Source organism: Macaca thibetana, chromosome 7 (assembly GCF_024542745.1).
Source record: "Macaca thibetana thibetana isolate TM-01 chromosome 7, ASM2454274v1, whole genome shotgun sequence".
Lineage (NCBI taxonomy): Eukaryota > Metazoa > Chordata > Mammalia > Primates > Cercopithecidae > Macaca > Macaca thibetana.
The window spans coordinates 16,253,192-16,274,177 of record NC_065584.1 but is presented as its reverse complement, the minus strand read 5'-3'; the positions used below and the strand labels follow the sequence as shown (position 1 = coordinate 16,274,177).

Sequence of the window (20,986 nt, the reverse complement as noted above, 5' to 3'; positions counted from 1 at the left end):
AGTGCAGTGGCTCAATCTCGGCTCACTGCAATCTCTGCCTCCCGGGTTCAAGCGATTCTCCTGCCGCAGCCTCCTGCGTAGCTGGGACTACAGGTGTGCACCACCACACCCAGCTAATTTTTGTATTTTTAGTAGAGATGGGGTTCCACCATGTTGAACAGGTTGGTCTTGATCTCTTGACCTCGTGATCCACCTATCTCAGTCTCCCAAAGTGCTGGGATTACAGGCATGAGCCACTGTGCCCAGTCTTTCTTTTTGAGATGGAGTCTCACTCTGTTACCCAGGTTGGGGTGCAGTGGTGCAAGCTCAGCTCACTGCAACCTCTGCCTCCTGAGGTCAAGTGATTCTCCTGCCTCAGCCTCCTGAGTAGCTGGGACTACAGGCGCACGCCACCATGCCCAGCTAATTTTTGTATTTTCAGTAGAGATGGGGTTTCACCATGTTGGCCAGGCCTGTCTCAAACTCCTGACCTCAAGGGATCTGCTTGCCTTGGCCTTCCAAAGTGTTGGGATTACAGGCGTAAGCCACCGCGCCCAACCAAGATCCCATTTCAATTAAAAAAAAAAAAAAATTAGCCAGGCCTGGTGGTGCACTATTTGGGAGGCTGAGGTAGGAGGATCGCCTGGGCCTGGGAGGTTGAAGCTGAAGTGAGCATTGACTGTGCCACCGCAGTCTAGCCTGGGCAACAGAGCAAGACCCTGTCTCCAAAACAAACAAACAAACAACAACATCGCAAAAACAACACTCCGAGGCTGCTCGGTGACAGAGCAAAGGGTTCTACTCCCTCAGCACCCTGCAATCACGCACCATGACAACGCTGAGTTCATTCATTCCCTCATTCATCCCAACACCCATCAGACATCAAGAAAACACTCAATCTGACCCACAGCACAGGTTAGAAAAGCATGGATTCCTGTTTGCTAAGGTTTGTAACAGGAGGAAAAAAGGCATTAAACATAGAGAATTAAGTTTAGAAAAATATTCCTAGGAAAAAAATAAACTCTTTGGTGATGAACAGGTTACTAAGAAATTCACCTCTGCCCTCATTCAAATGAAGCAGAGCAGTGCTCGTTCTCACCAGGCTGAGTAAATAGAAACATTTGCTTATAACAAATGCATCCTGTGATCCCAACCCCTACAGATTCCTACAAATTTTTTTTTTAAAGTGCCCAGGGTGGGGAGCAGAAGTTTCCTCATTTCTCATGAGAAGCCGATGCCCAATTTCTTTCAGGATTTCAGTCGTAAGAAAAACCGCTATTTCCACAAATCTACCAGATTGTGGGTTTTGAATAGTTTCAAAACACAGCAGAAGATTCCCTCCTGGGTCCTTGCCAGTAGGACTGGCTCAGTGACACAGTCAAGCAGGCCAAGATCAAACAAACCTACAGACAGCTCCCTGCCAAGTCCCTACTATGTGCTGGGAGCCAAACCAGCAATCTGAAAGCTGATAAGTGCTACGGGAACCCAAGAAAGGAACTTCTAATTTGGCAGCAAGGCCCAGGGCAAGGATTCTAAAGGGAATAACCTCTGAGCTGAGTTCCACAGATGAGGAGGAGACAGACCTGTCGGGTAGGGCTTTCCAGGCCCAGGGAATAGCATGTGCGAAGGCCACGAGGTGAGAGAGCACACTGCTTGTCAAATTATAAGTGCTTTGCGCTTACACTTATCGAGCTGGTGTTCAGAGGGAGAAATGGGGGCAGGTTATAAAACAACGTGGATTTCTACACCAAAAAAAGTCACAAGCAACCACTGGGGGCGGGGATCGAGAAACATCAGACAGGACACACTCCACACTGAACACAACTACACTGTCGAGTATAGGAGAACCCCCGGGGACTCCCAGGACTTCCTGAATGAATAGCTGAGTCTACGAAAAACCTACCTTACTACCTGCTTCCTGGAGTCTTGACACAAAGAAATTCACCCCAGCCTATCTTAGCAAAAACGCAATGCAGACAGACAGGCCAACATAAGCTATATAGAAAGCTGCAGATGTTAACAGTCATAAGCTTCCAAAACAGAAGGGAAACCGCCAGACAGCACATGTTTCTAAGTGCAGAGGTGAGGATAGAAAAGTAGTTGGACAATTAAAATACATCATCCTCTAAAATGTGCATTATATCATGGTTTGAAAACTCGCCGACTTGCTAGCCCTGAGTCCATGGCAGACATGATTAGTCAATCACAGCACTTTCTGACTCAGGGCGGAACTAGGCCTCAGAATCTTTCTGAACACAGCACTCCACAGACTACCAGTTAATGGACGTTAACACATGGAACAAAACCTATCTTCCTTCCATGACTGGTAAATAACCTCAAGAGTCCTTTTTGACTCCACTCTTTGGTTCTTTAAGATGCAGCCATGCACATGTTCAGAAGACACTTTTTTTTTTTTTGAGATAGAGTCTCGCTCTGTCGCCCAGGCTGGATGGAGTGCAGTGGTGCAATCTCGGCTCATTGCAACCTCAACCTCCTGGGTTCAAGCGATTCTCCTGCCTCAGCCTCCCAAGTAGCTGGAACTACAGGCATCCACCACCACGCCTGGCTAATTTTTGTATTTTTTAGTAGAGACAGGGTTTCACCATGTTGGCCAGGCTGGTCTCGAACTCCTGACTTCAAGTGATTCATCTGCCTCGGCCTCCCAAAGTGTTGGGATTACAGGTGTGAGCCACCACGCCCAGACAAAAGACACTTTCTGATTTATGGACACAGGAACTAAATCTTGTTGTGTATAAACGATGACTGAGGTGTGAAGCTGGGGATTTAAGCAATGGCAGGCAAGCATCCCTGTCGAAGAGGGAGCCCTTCCTGCTCCAAACTGCATACCCTCTGCCCTTGCTGGGGTCGAAGGCACAGTGATTCCTGTCCACAGATGAATAGGGGTCAGAGATAAAGCAGTGAAACTGATTCCTCTGTCTTGCTAACTCAGCTCCCCACAACCACAGAGGCCCAGGACCTGCAAATCACCAGCCAGGCTCAGGGTTTAACCCTCACAACCTGGAAGGACTGACTGTATTCCGTAGAGTAACTTTGCCCTTTCCTCCTATAAACCACCATCACTGCACCTTAATATACGGCATGCTACCACATGACTTAATTCTGAAAGCAATCCCCTGAAGACGGTATGATGACTCCATCTTAGAAACAGAAGGATGTAGCTCAGAAAGGCTGAGTCACAGAACTAAGATCTGTTCCCGGGTCCACCACCACCTACCATCTCCTAACTTATTTATGTTTCCTTCTAAAGCAGGGAGCTATGTGGTTTCACTTCTGATCCCTGTGATCCCATGCAGGTTAGTTAACCAGCGTTTGCTGACTGAGTGAGGTTAACTGTTAGCATCAAGTACCTGGGTTAGAACAGCAAAGAGAACAGTTTCAGTTTCTCTCTTCCATGGCACATACGTGTGCTTACTGATTCTACATTCTCTTTTCTTCTGGCTTATATGCTGGTGTGAACCACTGACTGCTTTCCCTGGTTTTGTACTTAAAAACGAGTGATTTCATAAGGATGCTCACGAGGCTGTCACAGTGATTTGGAAACAGCAGTGCACCCAACACAACCCTGTCGTGTCTCCTCAGTGCACAGGCACACCCCAACACTCACTCACGCAGGCACAGCTCTCAGGGCCCTCCTGAGGCCTCAGCTTACAACGGGAAGAGCTGTTCATTATTATAACAGTCAGGGGTACTTCCCAGGCACTGCCCAGGAATACTAGAGGTAGAGAGTTCCCTGTGGGTGGGCTCACGGGGATGCTCCATCATGTGTGTCCCCACCCACGGGGAAGGAGGCAGGCGCCTCTACACAGGGGCTCACATTCTGGGGAGCGGCCCCTGTGAAATCCTCCTGTCACCACATGTGCCCCCACCATTAACACAACCAGGCACACACATTTATCAAACATGGACTGTGGCAGGCGCTAAGCTGCATGCCTGTGTGGAATGGTGCAGGAGCCTCCCGGGGCACCCTGACCAGTGGCCCTTTACCCCAGTGTCTCTCTGCTGCCCGTATCAAGTCTGTCCCACCCCTACAGATACCCCAGCACCACCATGCACAACAGACGTCAGCTGGCCCCAGGTCGTGTAGAACACTTTGAAATACCAGCCCCTCGGAGCACCCTCACCCCAAAAATGACCTCCTACCCCACCTGCCTGCCATGGCTGCAGAAGCTGACAGCGCGAATTCATTTCCCAGCACCAAACACCTGAATACCAGAAGAGTAGAATCAGCCACAAGCCTGCGGCCTGAGACCTGCGTTTGCCCTGGGAGGGGGCGAGGAGCTAGGGCAGGCAGGGGATGCTCTGGGAAAGGGTCCCTCCCAACCGCCAGGTGGAAAACTCAAACATAAAGACCTTTGACAAACAGCATCTCTTCGCTCCTCTGCAGACGGCGGCGGCCACAGAGAGCAGGCCTGCTGGAAGCCATGGTGTGGCTGTCGCAGCCAGCGGTGCGTTCTCTGTGTGCCCAGGCCATCGCCAGGAAGTTTACTAACAAAGTCTGGTCTCCAGGCAGATCCGCGGGTGCTCGGAGGCCGGCGTGTGGGCCGTGCTGTGACGCTCAGCTGGGCTTGGTGTCAGCCAAACTCTGCAGCTTCCTGGGAAAGGAAAGCCTCGGCTCCCGGCCCAAGTGCCCCAGCACCGCACATGGACTGGAGACCTCGTTTCTGGATACAAAAAGCAGCACAGAAGCAAAGAAGCAGGATGGAAATGGGGTAGTTTGAAACAGCATTTGGTTGCTTTTCTGAACCTTCTCTCTCAAGGATGAAAGAGGAAATTTTAGAACAATCAAAATGCCTGCAAGATTAGTTTTCTTTTTCTTATTTCTTCCCTCCCATTCAAAGGCCCCAAACTTTTTGCAGATATGAAAATTATATATATATATATATATATATATATATACACACACACACACACACACACACACACACACACACACAGACACACACATGTACATTTATACACAGGATTAGAGAATTATGGCCAGGAGAAATAAAATAAAACCAACAGAGGTAGGGGAAAAGAACACAAGAATGGCTCATGAAGCCGGAGTGGCTGACCCTTAGCCTCCACACCACACGGTGAGCAGGATGGAGCCAGGGGCAGGACTGGGAGGGCCGCAGGGCCGGGAAGACAGGGCTCTTGAGTTTTAAAAGCACAATCTCAGCAGGAGGACGGCTCCCCACAAGCCGGACTCTGAGCCTGTGCCTGGGTTGCCAGGGTGGGGGTCAGCAAGCCTCGGGCACACCCAGCCCTCACAAGTTCCCGGGGGCCCCCTGAAGGAAGGCAGGGCTGTGCCGTGTGGGCTACAAGAGATGTTTCCATGGGATCTGAAAAGCACTCCAAGGACACGACGGCATGAGAGCAAATCAATACTGAGAGGGTTAAATATTAAATTCCAAGGAGTTTCAGGAGGTCTGTTTCCTCTGGCCCATGAAACCTAAACCTCAGCTGTCACAGAAGACCTCCTCCCTGCCCCAGGCTTGCTACTCCTCATGGGACTCCCAGCAACTTGCACTCCCCTGAGCTCATTCCACCTAGAACACCTTTCCTCGCTTTCTCTGTCTGAGGCCTTGCCCAGATATTGCCTCCTCCAGGAAGCCTTCCTGACCTGCCCAAGCAGAACGCATCAGCCCCCTTGCACTGGCTGTGAAGCACGTTCTTGTACCATCTTCTGTCCCGGAATAAATGTCTCTGTGGACCCTGTCTCCCCTTCCTGCCTCAACACAGACTGGGGGCTTCCTGATCTGAGGTGGCCTGTTCATCTCACCAGCGGAGGGGAGCTAAAGGAGGGGCCTGGGCTGAGCTCCTTTTGAGAGCCTCTGGCCGAGGGGCAGCCAGCTAAGATGAGGAAGGATGAAAAGGTGCTCCAGCCTTGTATTTGGGGGAGGTCAGAAGTCGGGCCTTCTGGCTTCCTCAGCTGGTGCAGTAGATAGAGCCGAGTCCTGCACTCAGCTGAGAAGGAAGGTCGGTCACAGCATTTTGTGTGCACAGCACCCTGTTTCTTTGGGGTGCCTCCTCTGCTGCAGGAATGCGCACCCGCTGTAACCATCATAAGAGAGAGAAAACGTAGGACAGAGGGCCAGGCCACTGAACAGCAATTAGTGAAACCCCAAGGCTCTTCTCAAAGGTTCCAGTGGTATTCAGATAGGACCCTGTAGGGTGTGCATATGGAGTCGCAGCTCCTCCAGGGCTCCCAGGAATCCTGCTTGGCATTTAGAATGTAAGAAACATCAGGGCAGCCGGGCGCGGTGGCTCAAGCCTGTAATCCCAGCACTTTGGGAGGCCGAGATGGGCGGATCACGAGGTCAGGAGATCGAGACCATCCTGGCTAACACGGTGAAACCCCGTCTCTACTAAAAATACAAAAACTTAGCCGGGCGAGGGGGCAGGCGCCTGTAGTCCCAGCTACTCGGGAGGCTGAGGCAGGAGAATGGCGTGAACCCGGGAGGCGGAGCTTGCAGTGAGCTGAGATCCGGCCACTGTACTCCAGCCTGGGCTACAGAGCAAGACTCCGCCTCAAAAAAAAAAAAAAAAAAGAAAAGAAACATCAGGGCAGACCGGTGATGGTAACCCTCTTGCTTGGAACCAGTGGCCGACTGTCCACAAAAGTAACCATCTGTGCAATTTATGGTGTGAAATCTGTCTTTCACCTATGCAGACCTCCACGCCGTGTGCCTCTGAGCGAGCTCCTCCACTCTCTGGGCTGGGCTTCTGCACCTATGAGGCTCGTTCTCTTCCATTCTAAACGGCTTCGGTGGGATCAGCCATGTATAAGTCTGGAAACCACTATTATACTTGGATACAAACCCTGGAAGAAAAAACAGTGCTCTCTTCCAGCACAACTGTCCTGTGATTCATCGCAGAAAGTAATTTGCTAACACCCTGGCTTCCCGTCAGACACATCTAGTCTTTATTTGTGCGTGTGGCACAGTGACAGGCCTGGCTGCCGAGAAAGATGCTGAGAAGCCAGAGCTGGAGGGACCCCAGAGCTGGTCTAGCTCCATCCAGCATCCTCCCTCACTGCTCAGACAGCATAGACATCAGCTATTGCTTCTCACAGGCTTCTCGTAGAATATGCTCATCAGTAACCGCGGAAGACGTTTAATAGCCGTGCAGCTGGCAAGATGCTGAAGGTGGTTTTCAGGGAGTCATCTCAGGCCTAGGGGAGGCAGACAAGCGGTACTGGGCAGAGAATGAATCTCACTTGACCCTGACCACCGACAACTGGCCTTCTTATCTGTGACAGCAAGTGGGTAACGCCTGTCGGGGGCCCCAGCTTGATGGGGGAGCCAAGTGGAGAGGAGAGAGGAAGACAGAAAGGCAGGCCCCCTGCATGGATGCTGTATTTACTGAGCACCTACTACATGCCAGGTGGTATGTAATGTCTACATTCTAGACATTAGAATGCACTGACAACAGCAACAAAAACCCCAGGATTCCTGCTCTCAGGAGAGCGTGTACCCTAGCGGGGGAAAAGCATGCAATGCCACAGGGGGGAAAAGAATAAGTGAACAGTATCGTCCATTCTCAGGTGCCAAAAGGTACGGAGAAGGGAAAGCAGAGCGGGACAAAGAAGACGGGGCATGTGGCAGGAGAGACAGGTGGGGCCACACTGAACAGGGGCTCACAGGTGGTGTTTACACAGTTTGCTGGCAGAGGGACCGGCAGGCGCACAGGCCCTAGTGCCCAGAGCGGGCTGCAAAGTGACAGTCGGCTGACTTGAGCAGGGGGCTGCTCGGGCTGCCATGCTGGGAGCAGACTGCAGGGGGTAGGGGTGAGGACACTGCCCTGGGGAGCAGCCAGGCAGAAGCAGGGTAGCTGGCAGTGGGGAGGAGGGCTGCAGAGGAGAGCTCAGCTTCTGGGGGTGCAGTGAGGGTAGACCCAGGATGCCAGGCGAAGGCACAGACGTGAGTAAAAGGGAAGGATAAGGATGGCGGAGGAGAAACAAAGCAAAGGACACTCTACGGCACTCTGGCCCCAGAAGCCTGCATCCTGCCTCACTACGGGGGCCGGCTTAAGAGCCATCATATAAAAGTGAGGGTGGGGTTCAAGCAGGGCCCAGCCAGAGCCCAGGCCATGCTCGGAGAAGCAGAGACTACAGCAGTGAGGCACCAGACAGACCCTCCCATCCCCAGGGGCATGGGTGCAGCTGAGAGTGAGCTGCAAAACCACAGCACCATCAGAGCAGAAACCCAGAGACGGTCCCGGGGTGGACACAGCGTAAGCGAGTAAGGAGTTTGGGCCAGGACAGGCTGAGGAGAGATTTCAAATGCAATTTTCAGTACACAAAGTACTGTTTCATAGTCACTGCACCGTCCTTGACTTCCACCCAGGATAGGAAGAGAGTGAACACCCTTCTGTCTGATGGGTGAGGGAGGGTTAAGTGAGACATACAGAAAAATTGTAAGTTGTGACATCTCCCTTTTTTAGGTCAGAGAGAGGGGACAAATGCGTAGACTCTCAGGGTCTTTTAGTATCAGTGTGCTGGGGGACAACGGGTGGACCAGATGCTCTGTTGGGATCTGGAATCTGGGAGCTTGTGATGCTATGTGCTCAAAACAGAAAAGTTGCCCCAAACTATAAAAAATGTTATAAATAACAGTACAGTGTCAGCATCCACCAAAAAGAGTACAAAGCAAGCCCCTGACACACGAGGGGGACAGATTTAGTTAAAAAGCACACACACACCCCACCCTAGGCAACCATACAAATTTAAAAAAACACCAACTTTGTTCTTTGTTTAGAAAGAAACGAAAAAAGCTTCACACATCTATTTTTACAATTTAAAACTGAAAATGCTATTTCATAAATCCATCTCTCTGCCCCCAGCACTGGTGTCTGCATCTTCCTGCTGGTGGATGTACCCTGCCAGCCTCCTCTGCTCTCAGAGCACCCTGGGACTCCTGTCAAACCTACTCATCTGTGCACCCAGCTCCCGGTCCCCCAGCCCTGACACGCTGCCCTCCATGTGCAGCCTGCTGAGGCCACCGTCTAGCATGTCAGTCAGCGCGGCCTGGGGCCCTCTGAGCCCTCGGTGATGGGTAAGTTATTCCCGTCCTTCCCTTTCCCGGCGCTCACTGTCCAGTTTCTCTAACTCCGCCTTCAGAGCTGGGAGCAGCTGATTCACGTGGGCTGATTATATACCATGGGGGTCCCAGGGACATCCAATTCACCTGTCAACTATCTAAAACCAGCTTCCCCTTAACGTTCTAAAAACTGAATTGTGGTTAGGGTTGTACAACTTTGTATATTTATGAAAAAGATCACTGAATTATACACTTACGATGGGTGTATTTTATAGCATGCAAATGATACCTCAATAAAGCCGTTAAAAAAAATCAGCATCCACATCTTTACAGATGTTTCTGTTTGGCAGCAGACCTGAGGTGGGGACCTATGTTCTCTGCCCATGGGCAATCTCTGTGGTGTTGGGAGGTGCCTGACGGCAGCGGGGCAGAGAGGACAGGCTTCCAGATGGCAGTGGAAGGGGAGACACCTGCAGGGGTGAGAAGAGAGAGAGCGCCAGCAGGAAGGTGGGCAAGCTATGCAGGTGACATCAGAGCCGAAGGGAGGGGTGAGAAAAGGCAGGGAGAAGGATGTGTTTAATATTGGGTTCAACCATACACAATGGTCATTTTCATAGGTCAAAAAAGGCTGAATATTGCAATCGCCTACAGTTAAACCTAACCCATGGATGTCCACGTGTGACAGACGAAGCAGCTCAGGTTTGGGGACGGACAGAGCAGGTTTCTAATCAGCCCCTCTGCTTACAGGCCAACTGGTCAAGGGCATGGCACCCACACCCTCGGAGCCTCAGTTCTCTCACTATAAACAGAAATGGGCGCAGCCACACCACAGAAGCACGTTTTCATTCCTTTAAAAACAAATTTTAATTAACTAATTAAAGATGGAGTCTTGCCTGTCATCCAGGCTGGAGTGCAGTGGCACAATCATGGCTCACTGCAGCCTCGACCTCCTGGGCTTAAGCCGTCTTCCTCAGCCTCCCAAAGTAGCTAGGACTACGAGTGTGTGTCACCATGCCCGGCTAACTTGTTTATTTTTTGTAGAGCTAGTCTCTCGCCACCACGCTCAGCCTTTCATTCAACTTTTAACGCAAGTTCAATGGCAAGCACAGGGTGGGCTTGCTAAGGAGTCACTGTCCCCCTCTCTTGCTCCTCCAGTGTCTCCAGGGTAGAAGGAACAACAGGAGTAAGCTACCGCCAACCTCTACAGGCAGCGCTCTCACCTCCTCCCGTAACACCAGCCCCAAATAAACCAGGAAGACGGCAGAGTTCTGCTTAGCAAAACAGGCTCCACTTCCCCGAAGTTACCAGAAATCATGAGAGCGCCCCCGACCTTGGAGCCCATGGCTGTGGCCAGCGTGGACTGCATTTGGCATCCCGCCTTTCTCCGGAGGAGCCGTGAAATAAAGCCGGAACACACATGGCCCCATGACAGAGCTGGCAAGCGAGCAGAACCAAAGGCTCCCTGCTACTGACACGTGAAGTGGGGGAGGGCGCTTGCCGTCAGGGGCCACCAGGAGGACCGGGGGTGGCCTCTGCAGAGTCCCCATGTAAGGCGGTGGTGCCCACAGGCCAGAGCACTGAAGACTAACAGGGGTCCAGGGAAGCTCTTCCTTCTGGCTCATACAGACAAAAGGCAGACACCTCAGCCAGCTGAAGCCCAGAAGGAGCGCCCCCACGGAACAAGGAAGCCGCCGCTGATGTTCTCAGGGCGGTGGCACTAAAAGAGGACTGCTCTCCCACCAGCTATGTCCTCAGCTGGTCACTCAGTGAACTCTTCTGAAGTCTCAAGGCCACTTTAGTTACTGTCATATGGACAGGAGAGGGGATGGCCAGGCTGCAGTGAGGCCAGGGTGAGGAGACGCCAACAGAGGGAAGCCTGAGTCCCTTTTGGAAACGCCTCTAATGTTTAGGATCCACGGTCTATTGCCATCCTACCGGTGCGGCTTTTCCTGTGTTCCTTGATCCCTCAGCTATTCCTATTCCAGGAGGCCCCAGACCTAGGGTTCCAAAATGATGACAAGGTCTCCATCAGAACAAGGGAAGCCCTAGCCAGCGAGAGTAAGTCTGTCCCTGGGGCCTGCGACTTCTGTCCACGAGCTATGGGTGCAGGTAAACACACGCAAAGGTGAAAGGAACGCAAGGCATCACTCCATGTAATGCACCCAGGAAGTTACCTGACAGGCAGAGATTAAGTTCTGACTTTCTGTAAGATGCCAGGAGGACATTTAATTGGGTTTTTCTTTCTTTTTTTCATTTTATAATTAGAGATGAGGTCTCACTATGTTGCCCACGCTGGTCTTAAACTCTTGGGCTCAAGCGATCCTCCTGCCTCAGTCTCCCAAAGTTTTGGGGTTACAGGAATGAGCCACTGCGCTGGGCCTCATTGAGTCTTTCAAACTCACACTGAGTGTCAGAGACTGCAGGGACCTAGAACCTGTGCCTACCAGGAGAGCTGAGTCCAGCAGGGAGACATAAAACAGATCAATGAGCTCCGTCACCGAGCATGAATGAAGCCTTGCAGGACCCCAGTGAAGACAGATGTCGTTCTCTAAAGAGATTCTTACTCTCCTGTCTAAGGTACCACACTCCCTGATGGTGTCAGTTGATTCCACACTTACTCAGGAAGTGAGTCCACCAGATGGTATGACTCAGGCACCTAAACCCAGACTCATCTTCTCAGGAGCAACAAGGCAGTGGCCTCGCCAGCCTCTACACACACATCTGAGGGGTTGGGAGGCTTCACTCTTTTTTTTTTTTGAGACAGAGTCTTGCTCTGTGCCCAGGCTGGAGTGCAGTGGCGTGATCTCGGCTCACTGCAAACTCCGCCTCCCAGGTTCACGCCATTCTCCTGCCTCAGCCTCCAGAGTAGCTGGAACTACAGGCACCCACCACCACGCCCAGCTAAATTTTGTTTTTGTATTTTTAGTAGAGACGGGGTTTCACTGTGTTAGCCAGGATCGTCTCAATCTCTTGACCTCGTGATCCGCCCGCCTCGGCCTCCCAAAGTGCTGGGATTACAGGTGTGAGCCACCGTGCCCGGCCTGGGAGGCTTCAATCTTTTTTTTTTTTTTTTTTTTTTGAGACGGAGTCTCACTCTGTCCCCCTGGCTGGAGTGCAGTGGTACAATCTCGGCTCACTGCAAGCTCCGCCTCCCGGGTTCACACCATTCTCCTGTCTCAGCCTCCTGAGTAGCTGGGACTACAGGCACCCACCACCGCGCCCGGCTAATTTTTTGTATTTTTAGTAGAGACGGGGTTTTACCGTGGTCTCGATCTCCTGACCTTGTGATCCGCCCGCCTCAGCCTCCCAAAGTGCTGGGATTACAGGTGTGAGCCACCACGCCCAGCTGAGGCTTCAATCTTAAGGAAGAAATGTGCCCTTGGCTGAATGCCTCAGGGTAATGAACCCACTCTTTAAAATCTCAGCAAAATGATAATGTGTTTTCACTGTGCTGGCCCAAGCTGGCAGCCAGAGCTCGACGGCCAGCAGCTGCCCAACGCCGATGGCACTGCCCAGGCACCGCAGGGGGGGAAGGGAGCGGCTTTCACTCACCAGACAGTGGGTCTCTGCCAATCATCAAAACATTGGGCAAATTCATTACAATCAGCTGCTGGAGAACTTCCTGCAGAAACAAAGGGGGAAAAGATACCATTAAGAACCGGGAACAAAAATAAAGAGGGATTAAGTAAATTACAAGTAATGAAGCCCCCGGATGGGTGTGCAGCCATCCCGTGGTGACGACGACGGTGCTAATAGTGACAGCAAGGAGCAGGTAAGATGCAAACAAACGTGAAAGTCAAAGCCTAACTGTATTTCTGTCTTGATTGTTAGCAAATAAAAAGTATGTCTACAAGGATTTAATGGGGTTATGAAAAAAGAAAAAGCATATTTAAAAAATAAAATGAAAGCTAAAGTTATGTCTGCATAGGTAGAGAGGCCTCGGGAAAAAAAAGGCAATAGATGACATGCTCAGATAGCAGGATGATGTTTCTTTTTTAAAAGATATCCTTATTTTTATTGTATGACTTGTGCAATTAAAAAATGAGGCCAGGTGCAGTGGTTAACGCCTGTAGTCTCAACCCTTTGGGTGGCTGAGGCAAGAGGATAGCTTGAGACCAGGATTTTGAGACTAAGCCTGGGCAACATAGCAAGACCCCATCTTCTCTCACACACACACACACACACACACGCTCTCTTAGCCAGGTGAAGTGGTGTGTGCCTGGGATCCCTGCTACTTGGGAGGCTGAGGTAGAAGAATCGCTTGAACCTGGGTGGTCGAGGATGCAGTGAGCTGAGATCACACCACTGCACTCCAGCCTGGGGAACAGATGGAGATCCTGTCTCCAAAAAAGAAAATAATAATAATAAGGAATAAAGATTAAAGAGATGCTACTGAGCCTTTCTAATCTGATGGTTCAGGATCCAGCACTAAGCAGGTCTTTGGTACAAGTTATAAATGAGGAGACTTCTCTTGTTTATAGCATGGACTTCCTAAGCGAGCAGAGCTGCTCTGCACAGCCAGAGGTGGTGCCTTCTGGCCCTCACACCAATGGGGCTTGGAAAGAAGACCCAGGCATCAGCTATCAGTCACCCCTGCTCATCTGGGTACAGGCTCTCCTCAGCGTGCTGGCTCACAGCCCAGCGTACCACTTACATCCCCCTAAGTATTTCTCGGGGCAGATCAGTCTTCTGTGCCCAGATGCACAAATAAGGAGATTTTAAAATTCCAATTCTGGCAGGGCACGGTCGACACGCCTGTAATCCCAGCACTTTGAGAGGCTGAGGTGGGAGGCTTGAGCCTGGAGTTCAAGACAAGCCTGGGCGACACAGAAAAAACTCGTATCTACAAAAAATTAAGAATCAGCTAGGTGTGGCACTGAGCCCTTGTGGTCCCAGCTACCCGGGGGGATTGCCTGAGCCCAGGAGTTCCAGGCTGCAGTGAGCGATGTTGCACAACTGCACTCCAAGCTGGGTGACAGAGCAAAACCCTGTCTATAAAAAAAAATAAAAAAAAAAAAAATCCAATTTTACGGAAGACAAAAAAGAGGGTGGGTTTCATAACTATTCTAAAAGTGGCCACTGTAGAAATTCTTCACCAAGAATGCTCCTCTTAGGCCTTTAAAAAGTGTTTCTGTTGAGACACAACTAGTTTCATAAGTCGCTCTATTGCATAACATGCGGAATCTCTATATCCAGTATGCTGCTAACTGGCTCTCAAGAAGAGGGGGATAACTACACAACCCACATGGCCCGGGTGCATATCTCAGACCATCTCTGGTCAGATTAGAACGGCCGAGGCCGCATGCCGGGAGAGGCATGAGTCCCTCCTTATTGTCTTTCTATGGCTCCTGTCCACACGGCCAGAGGGGATGTTAAACCGTGAGGTGTACCCCACTCCCAAACACACCAGCCCCCCTCCACTCAATGCTGGAAATCACATTTCTCCATTATCCAGGGTCACACGTCACTGCGTCAGCGACGGCTAATGCTTTCTCAGACATGTTTCAGCTGGTAAGTATCTGTATGCGTTGGACAACAGTGTGAGTTGTTTAACTGCCTCAGCCCTCCTTTAGGGCTCGGGAAAAGTCAATGTGAAAAAATTGTCTCTTAAGTTCATGAGTTCGCCAAAGGGTTCCAACATCCTCGCCCTACTACTCCCGGCAAAACACACCAGCAAAATCAGTGAAATCTGCTTTCCAGCTAATTCACTCAGTGAAAGGAGGGTGTCCAACAGCATCAGCCTGTCCGTCACATAGCTCCCTCCCAGCCTCACAACTACACTCCAGGCCAGGCACGGGGGCTCACGCCTGTAATCCAGCACTCTAGGAGGCCAAGGTGGGCGGATCACCTGAGGTCAGGGGTTCGAGACCAGCCTGGCCAACATGGTAAAATTCCATCTCTACTAAAAATACAAAAATTAGCCAGGCGTGGTGGCGCATGCCTGTAATGTCAGCTATTTGGGAGGCTGAGGGAGGAGAATCGATTGAACCCAGGAAGCAAAGGTTGCAGTGAGCCTAGATCACACCACTGCACTCCAGCCTGGGTGACAGAGCAAGACTACATCTCAAAAAAAAAAAAAAAAAAAAAAAAGAAAAAAGAAAAAAAACACCACACTCCAGTGTTCCAGTCAACTCGAGGAAGAAAAATGTTGTCATCACCAGCAAACCAGCCATAGTCCCCTTCCTAACTCTCGGCTAGTTGTTTTCTTCTGCCATTTATCCAAGCTCAGCCCTGTACCAGGGTGAACGTGTTTATAAGCGAGATGCAATACGTGAAATCATCTTGTTTTGTTGTTTTGTTTTTTGAAATAATCTGAAGGTCACTGCAAAAAATGCAAATTGTTATTTTTATGCAAATGTTAATCTAAGCAAAACACTGCTGGAAATATTGCTAGAAAATGTATGTGTTCTCCTTCCAAAACAGGATGTTTAATTTTGTCTAATCAGTCCTTTCTAGTTTTCCCACAAGAAACATGTGTCATTTGTGCAATTAAGAAATAATGTTTTAGGAACAGACAATGTCTTTCTGAGTTGTTCCCTTCAAAACACCATGGTTCTCCTAAGATGTAATCCTATGGCCAGAGCTACTCCCAAGTCATTAACTGGTCCCCTTAAAGGACCCTCAATCACATTTCCAGCAAAAACTGGCTCAGACGCCAGGGATGTCCAGCAATATACATAATTGAGACATATTAATTCAAATGTTCTATTAGCCATCTTTAAAAAAGTAAAAAGAAACAGGTGAAAATATTCAACTTTAATTAAGCCAATATAACCAAAATATAATCATTTCAACCCATAATTGACATAAAAATGTACTGAGATATTTTATTTATTTTTTATTTTTATTTTTGTAGAGACGGGGTTTCACCATGTTGCCCAGGCTAGTCTCGAACTCCTGGACTCACGCAATCCGCCCACCTCGGCCTCCCACAGTGCTAGGGTCACAGGTGTGGGTCACCTCGCCCGGCCTTTGCATGCTTTTTTTCATACAGTCTTTGAAATCAGTGTGTATGTTACACATATAGCACATCTCAATTCAGATGCTAAATGTTCACTGGAATTACTTGTGTTTCCAGATTTCATGAAATCTAGAGTTGAAAAAGTGCATTTGTTGGAGGTATAATATGCTGAGATTAAGAAAAAATAATAAAAAAAGTTTTTAAGAAAGAAAAAGTAGACTTGTATGCCCACGTTGTTCCAAACACATTTAAAAGTTTTCCTACAACTGAACTGAGTACCAGTTTTCAAATTTAAATGAACTAGAATAAAGAATTCATTTCCACAGTCACACTGCGGTATCTCCAGGCCCTGAAGGCCACATGGGACTGGTGGCTACCGGGCCCCAACACCAGACCTTTGCCCTCCCCCGCGGGGAATGGGGTGGGGTGAGGCGCCTCTGGGCTGGCCCTCAGTCTGGCAGGGACGTGAGGAGGCTGCTGACGAGGGGACCCTCCTACATGGCATCAGAACAGAAAGCCAGAAAGCCGCTCACTTGGAGGCTGCAGCTGATGCTGTCTTGCCAGGGCACCTGGTCACACCCCAGCCAGCCACGCGTGAGGCAGGACCACACCAGGCTGGAGAGTGCAAGTCCAGTGATGCTCCGGACAGGCCCCAAATTTGCCAGCGAGCCCTCCTTGTGCCACTCTGGCCTTTGCAATGGCAGAAACAAGTGCCAGGGCAAGTCTGAGGGACAACGGACCCACACCAGCCTCGCTGAGGCCTCTGTCTTGTCACCGGTCCTTGTGGTCTGATGGACAGGGAGGAAAAGGGTCAGGCTTGGGGCACAGCCCTCCCAGGGAAGGGTGCGGCACCGCAATCCAGGGTAGATTGTACTCCCCCCTCACTCCTCTCCACTCCTCCCCACTTCTCCTTTAGGTTTGCTTTTGGATCCTAAAATAAGATTTTGCGGCCGGGCGCGGTGGCTCAAGCCTGTAATCCCAGCACTTTGGGAGGCCGAGACGGGCGAATCACGAGGTCAGGAGATCGAGACCATCCTGGCTAACACAGTGAAACCCCGTCTTTACTAAAAAATACAAAAAACTAGCCAGGCGAGGTGGCAGGCGCCTGTAGTTCCAGCTACTCGGGAGGCTGAGGCAGGAGAATGGCGTAAACCCGGGAGGCGGAGCTTGCAGTGAGCTGAGATCCGGCCACTGCACTCCAGCCTGGGCCACAGAGCGAGACTCCATCTCAAAAAAATAAAATAAAATAAAATAAGATTTTGCTTTTCATAAATGACTTGCTTTTCAACGACATCACTGCTTTTCAACTGCATCCTGGAATGACTCCTCGGCCAATTAAATGCTTTAAACAAACCAAAAGAAAAGTCAACGAACAAAGGGTCAGAGGCAGGTGCGTTTGTGTTTTGGATACTGCAGGGGCCACTGGAGTCCCTCCGGGTTGGGAGACAGCAAGGCTGAAAAGCACTTTGTAATGTAAAAAGAGGAGAGGGCCCACCCACCTGACACCATCCTGGCCTCAAATCTAGGCTCTTATTAGTCACCCCATGGGGGAGGGGTGGGGTGGGCCAGGACCCCCTCCGGAAGTCTGTCACCCCGGCAGGAAGACGGCAGGGGCAGCAGTTGTGTCTGCACAGTGTCAACAAGCCTCCATTCCCAGCTCCCGACCCAGACCACAGGAAGCAAACAGGGTGGCCCAGAGCATGCTGCATCTCAAGGCCTGTAGCACTGGCTTTCCAAGGTCACAGGTGTAGAGTTCTAAGAACAGAACCAAAGAGAAAGCTGATTCTATTAGAACCCACTGGGGACAAACATGAATGTACTTGCTGAGAAATCCGGACTGTCCCCAAAACACAGGATACAGGTGTCCCATTCCAGGCTTCACAGGCGATGAAGCTCTGACGGGGGAGGATGACATCAGATCACAGAGGCGCCTCGTTAGGGAGTGATGCCCACGCTGGATGGTGGGGCCACTGCAAACAAGACCAGCGTCCATGCCAATGGTCTGACGCTAAGCACTTGTCACTGCTGGCTCCAGGAGGTCACAGGCACCCTATGGTCCCCTCTGGCCTAAGTGTTCTCCTCCTCTCCTCCAACTCCCTCACACCTCACTCCTCCCAAGCAGGGTTCACTTTGCTGGAGCTTCTGCCCTCCCGAGAGGCAGAAGGACAGAAGGACAGAATGAGTGGCAGACAGATGTCTGGAGCCCGTGCAGCAGGTAGGGACCAGGACGGGACGGGACGGGACTGGGCTAGGAGGACCCAAGGAAAGGGGCCTGAGCGCCTCCCTTCTCCACCTATGGTGGCCCCTCATGCCCCACATGACCCTGTGTGGCTCCTGGGGCTTGTAGATGAAGCTCATTTTCTGTTTTGTCCAGTTGAGGCCATTAAACTATTAGGGGGACAGGCCACCTCATTCCTTTTCAGCCAGTCGCTACGTGGGACTTAGAAATAGTGCATCCACTCAACCATGTTCACCTCGGGCTCAATGTCTTGGAGGCCCTAAACTGAGTCCGTGCTTTCTTTTGGGGCCTCCTCCCTTGGTTTGGCAATAGACGAACTCAGGTCAAGTACCTTAAATGACATCCTTAGCCCCACTCTGAGAACAAGTATGTAGACCCCAACTCTGAGTCAACCATCTACTATGCAATCTGTCAACCACAGACTATTAAAGGCCCTAATCCTCCCCAAAACTTGAAACGGAAGCATGAAAGAGGTGTGAGATTAGAGAACGGCACTCTAACAGTCTTGCTGCAAACTAATGCTGGGGAACGGTTCGGGATGCTATGGCCACTCATCCCATTTAGGAAGGCAGCAAAGAGTGCTCGAAGGTGTAAAAAGATGCATAATTATATGTACAGTAGGAAATGGATATTGAAAAAAGAAAACAAAACCCCAAAGGAAATATACTACACTAAAATGACAGAATTTTCTTTATTAGAGTGATTAGGGCAAGAGCCAGTTTCCCCAGCATTTTCTAAATATTCTGTAAAGGTTCCCACAGAGACCATTTGATCAGAGGCATGTATTTATTAGGTATTTCAGCTGTGAACATGACAGACCCACTTAAAAAATACACACACACACACACGGCTGGGTGCAGTGGCTCACACCTGAAATCCAAGCACTATGGGAGGCCGAGGCGGGTGGGTCATCTGAGGTCAGAAGTTCAAGACCAGCCTGGCCAACAAGGCGAAGCCCCAGCTCTACTAAAAATACAAAAAATTAGCCAGGCACAGTGGCATGTGCCTGTAATCCCAGCCACTTGGGAGGCTGAGGCAGGAGAATTGCTTGAACCCGGGACGCAGAGATTGCAGTGAGCCGAGATCACGCCACTGCATTCCAGCCTGGTGACAGAGCGAGACACGGTCTAAAAAACATAAAAAAAAAAAAAAAAAACAAGAAACAAACAAAAAACCATGTATGTGTATCGATATATATCTATACCCACTCTTTCCTCTGAGACAATTCACCAACTATGCAAGACAAGGAATGAAGTAGATTGCCATTTTTAAAAATACCCACAAAAAGCAAGCTGCACCTTCCAGCATCTTCTCATCAGGAGAACCAAAGCCTCTCGCTTGGGAAGAACGGATGGGAGCCAGGAGCACCCAAGGGGCCTGTAACCAGTGGTGGGGACAGGGGTCCTGGGCAAAAGGCTGACTCCCAGGGTACAAGCCCTGTGAAGACAGAGGCTCAGAGGTCCCAGAAAAGGCCCGCTCAACACCTGAGGCAAAGTAAGGGCCTCCTGAAAAGACTTAACATCCTGCCAGGGCCATCTCAACCTCTGTGCCTGCTCCAACAAAAAAGTTCATTTTCTCCGCAGGTAGGAGAAACGTTACTGTCCTGGGAAGGATTTAGGTGGAAACACCGTTCTGTGCACATGGCAGAGGTTAGCTTCAGTAACCACTGGAAACAATAGGATGGCTGGACCAAGAACAATAATTTCACGAATAAATGGGAAGAATTATTTTTCTCCTTCTAAATAAAACTGAATCTCACAGCTTGATATTTTACCAGGAAGGAAGAATAAATGCTGCCGAAAGCCAAGCATTTAGGCCCACGGGATGCCCCTCATGTGGCTGTGAATGGGAGCTGCTAATGCAGAGTAAATGAGAGGGAAATCCCAGAAAAGTTAAGACGAACGCACGGCACAGGCATCCAGGATGAAGGTGACGCTCACGGTTGCCAAGGAGACCAAGATGGTCCAAACAGCAAAGAGAGCCTTCCACAGAGCCAAAGCAAAACCACAAAGAATGCTACTGTTGACCCACACATGCCACAGTCAAGACTGAAACAGCAGAAGCAGGAAGGACGTCGGTTTTGCAGGTGCACCCAGCATACCTTTAGACACTGTCTTCCCCGGTGCCCAAAGCCAGGGCATTTTCTACACCTTTAAGTCTGGTCTGGGGTTCAGATATTCAGAAGACACGCACTGTGTACACCTTGCAGCAAGCTGAGAACTCTCGGCCTGGCTGGGAGGGAGGCAGACAGTGGCAGCCCAGCACAGGGAGTACTGCCAAACTGCCCAGGCAAGTCTGGGAAGGCTTCCCAGGGGAGGCAGCTTCTGAGCTGGGCTGTAGAGAATGCTTAGAAGTCTGACACGTGAAGGACAGAGCCAGGAAATATATTAACTGCTAAGTGTGGGCAGCAAGTCAACCCTTTGGTTACCCTGAGCATCAAACTGAACTATCTGCACTCTGCGTTTCCCACAAGGGTGCCCTTCCTCCCACAGCCCCATCACCACCAGACTAGCACCTGCCAGACCCTACTCGCCCTCCAAAGCTCAGCTAAAATGCCCCCTCCTCCAGGCAGCCACCTGATGCCCGATGATTTTTTTCTCCCCCGAACTCCTAATGCTTCATCAGCCCCCTTCTGTGGCACTTTCCACCCTGTGCCGTGTCAATCAACTCCCCACGCCGAAGTGGCAAAAAGCTGCTAATAGTGACGGTTGGGAAAATTAAATCAGAAAATGTTCCTCAAAATATATATTGAGTACACAATTT

At 50.4% G+C, this 20,986-nt stretch overlaps 1 protein-coding gene across 5 annotated transcripts in view; it reads right to left on the bottom strand.

Annotated features, from left to right (window-relative positions):
* Window positions 1-20,986, bottom strand: part of CCDC88C (coiled-coil domain containing 88C) — a 148,444-nt gene that overhangs the window by 77,523 nt on the left and 49,935 nt on the right. For all 5 annotated transcript variants that reach the window (XM_050799000.1, XM_050799002.1, XM_050799001.1 and 2 more), the window contains one exon: window positions 12,576-12,645. In XM_050799000.1, coding sequence (XP_050654957.1) covers window positions 12,576-12,645 — 70 coding nt within the window. The remainder of the gene's footprint in view (window positions 1-12,575; window positions 12,646-20,986) is intronic.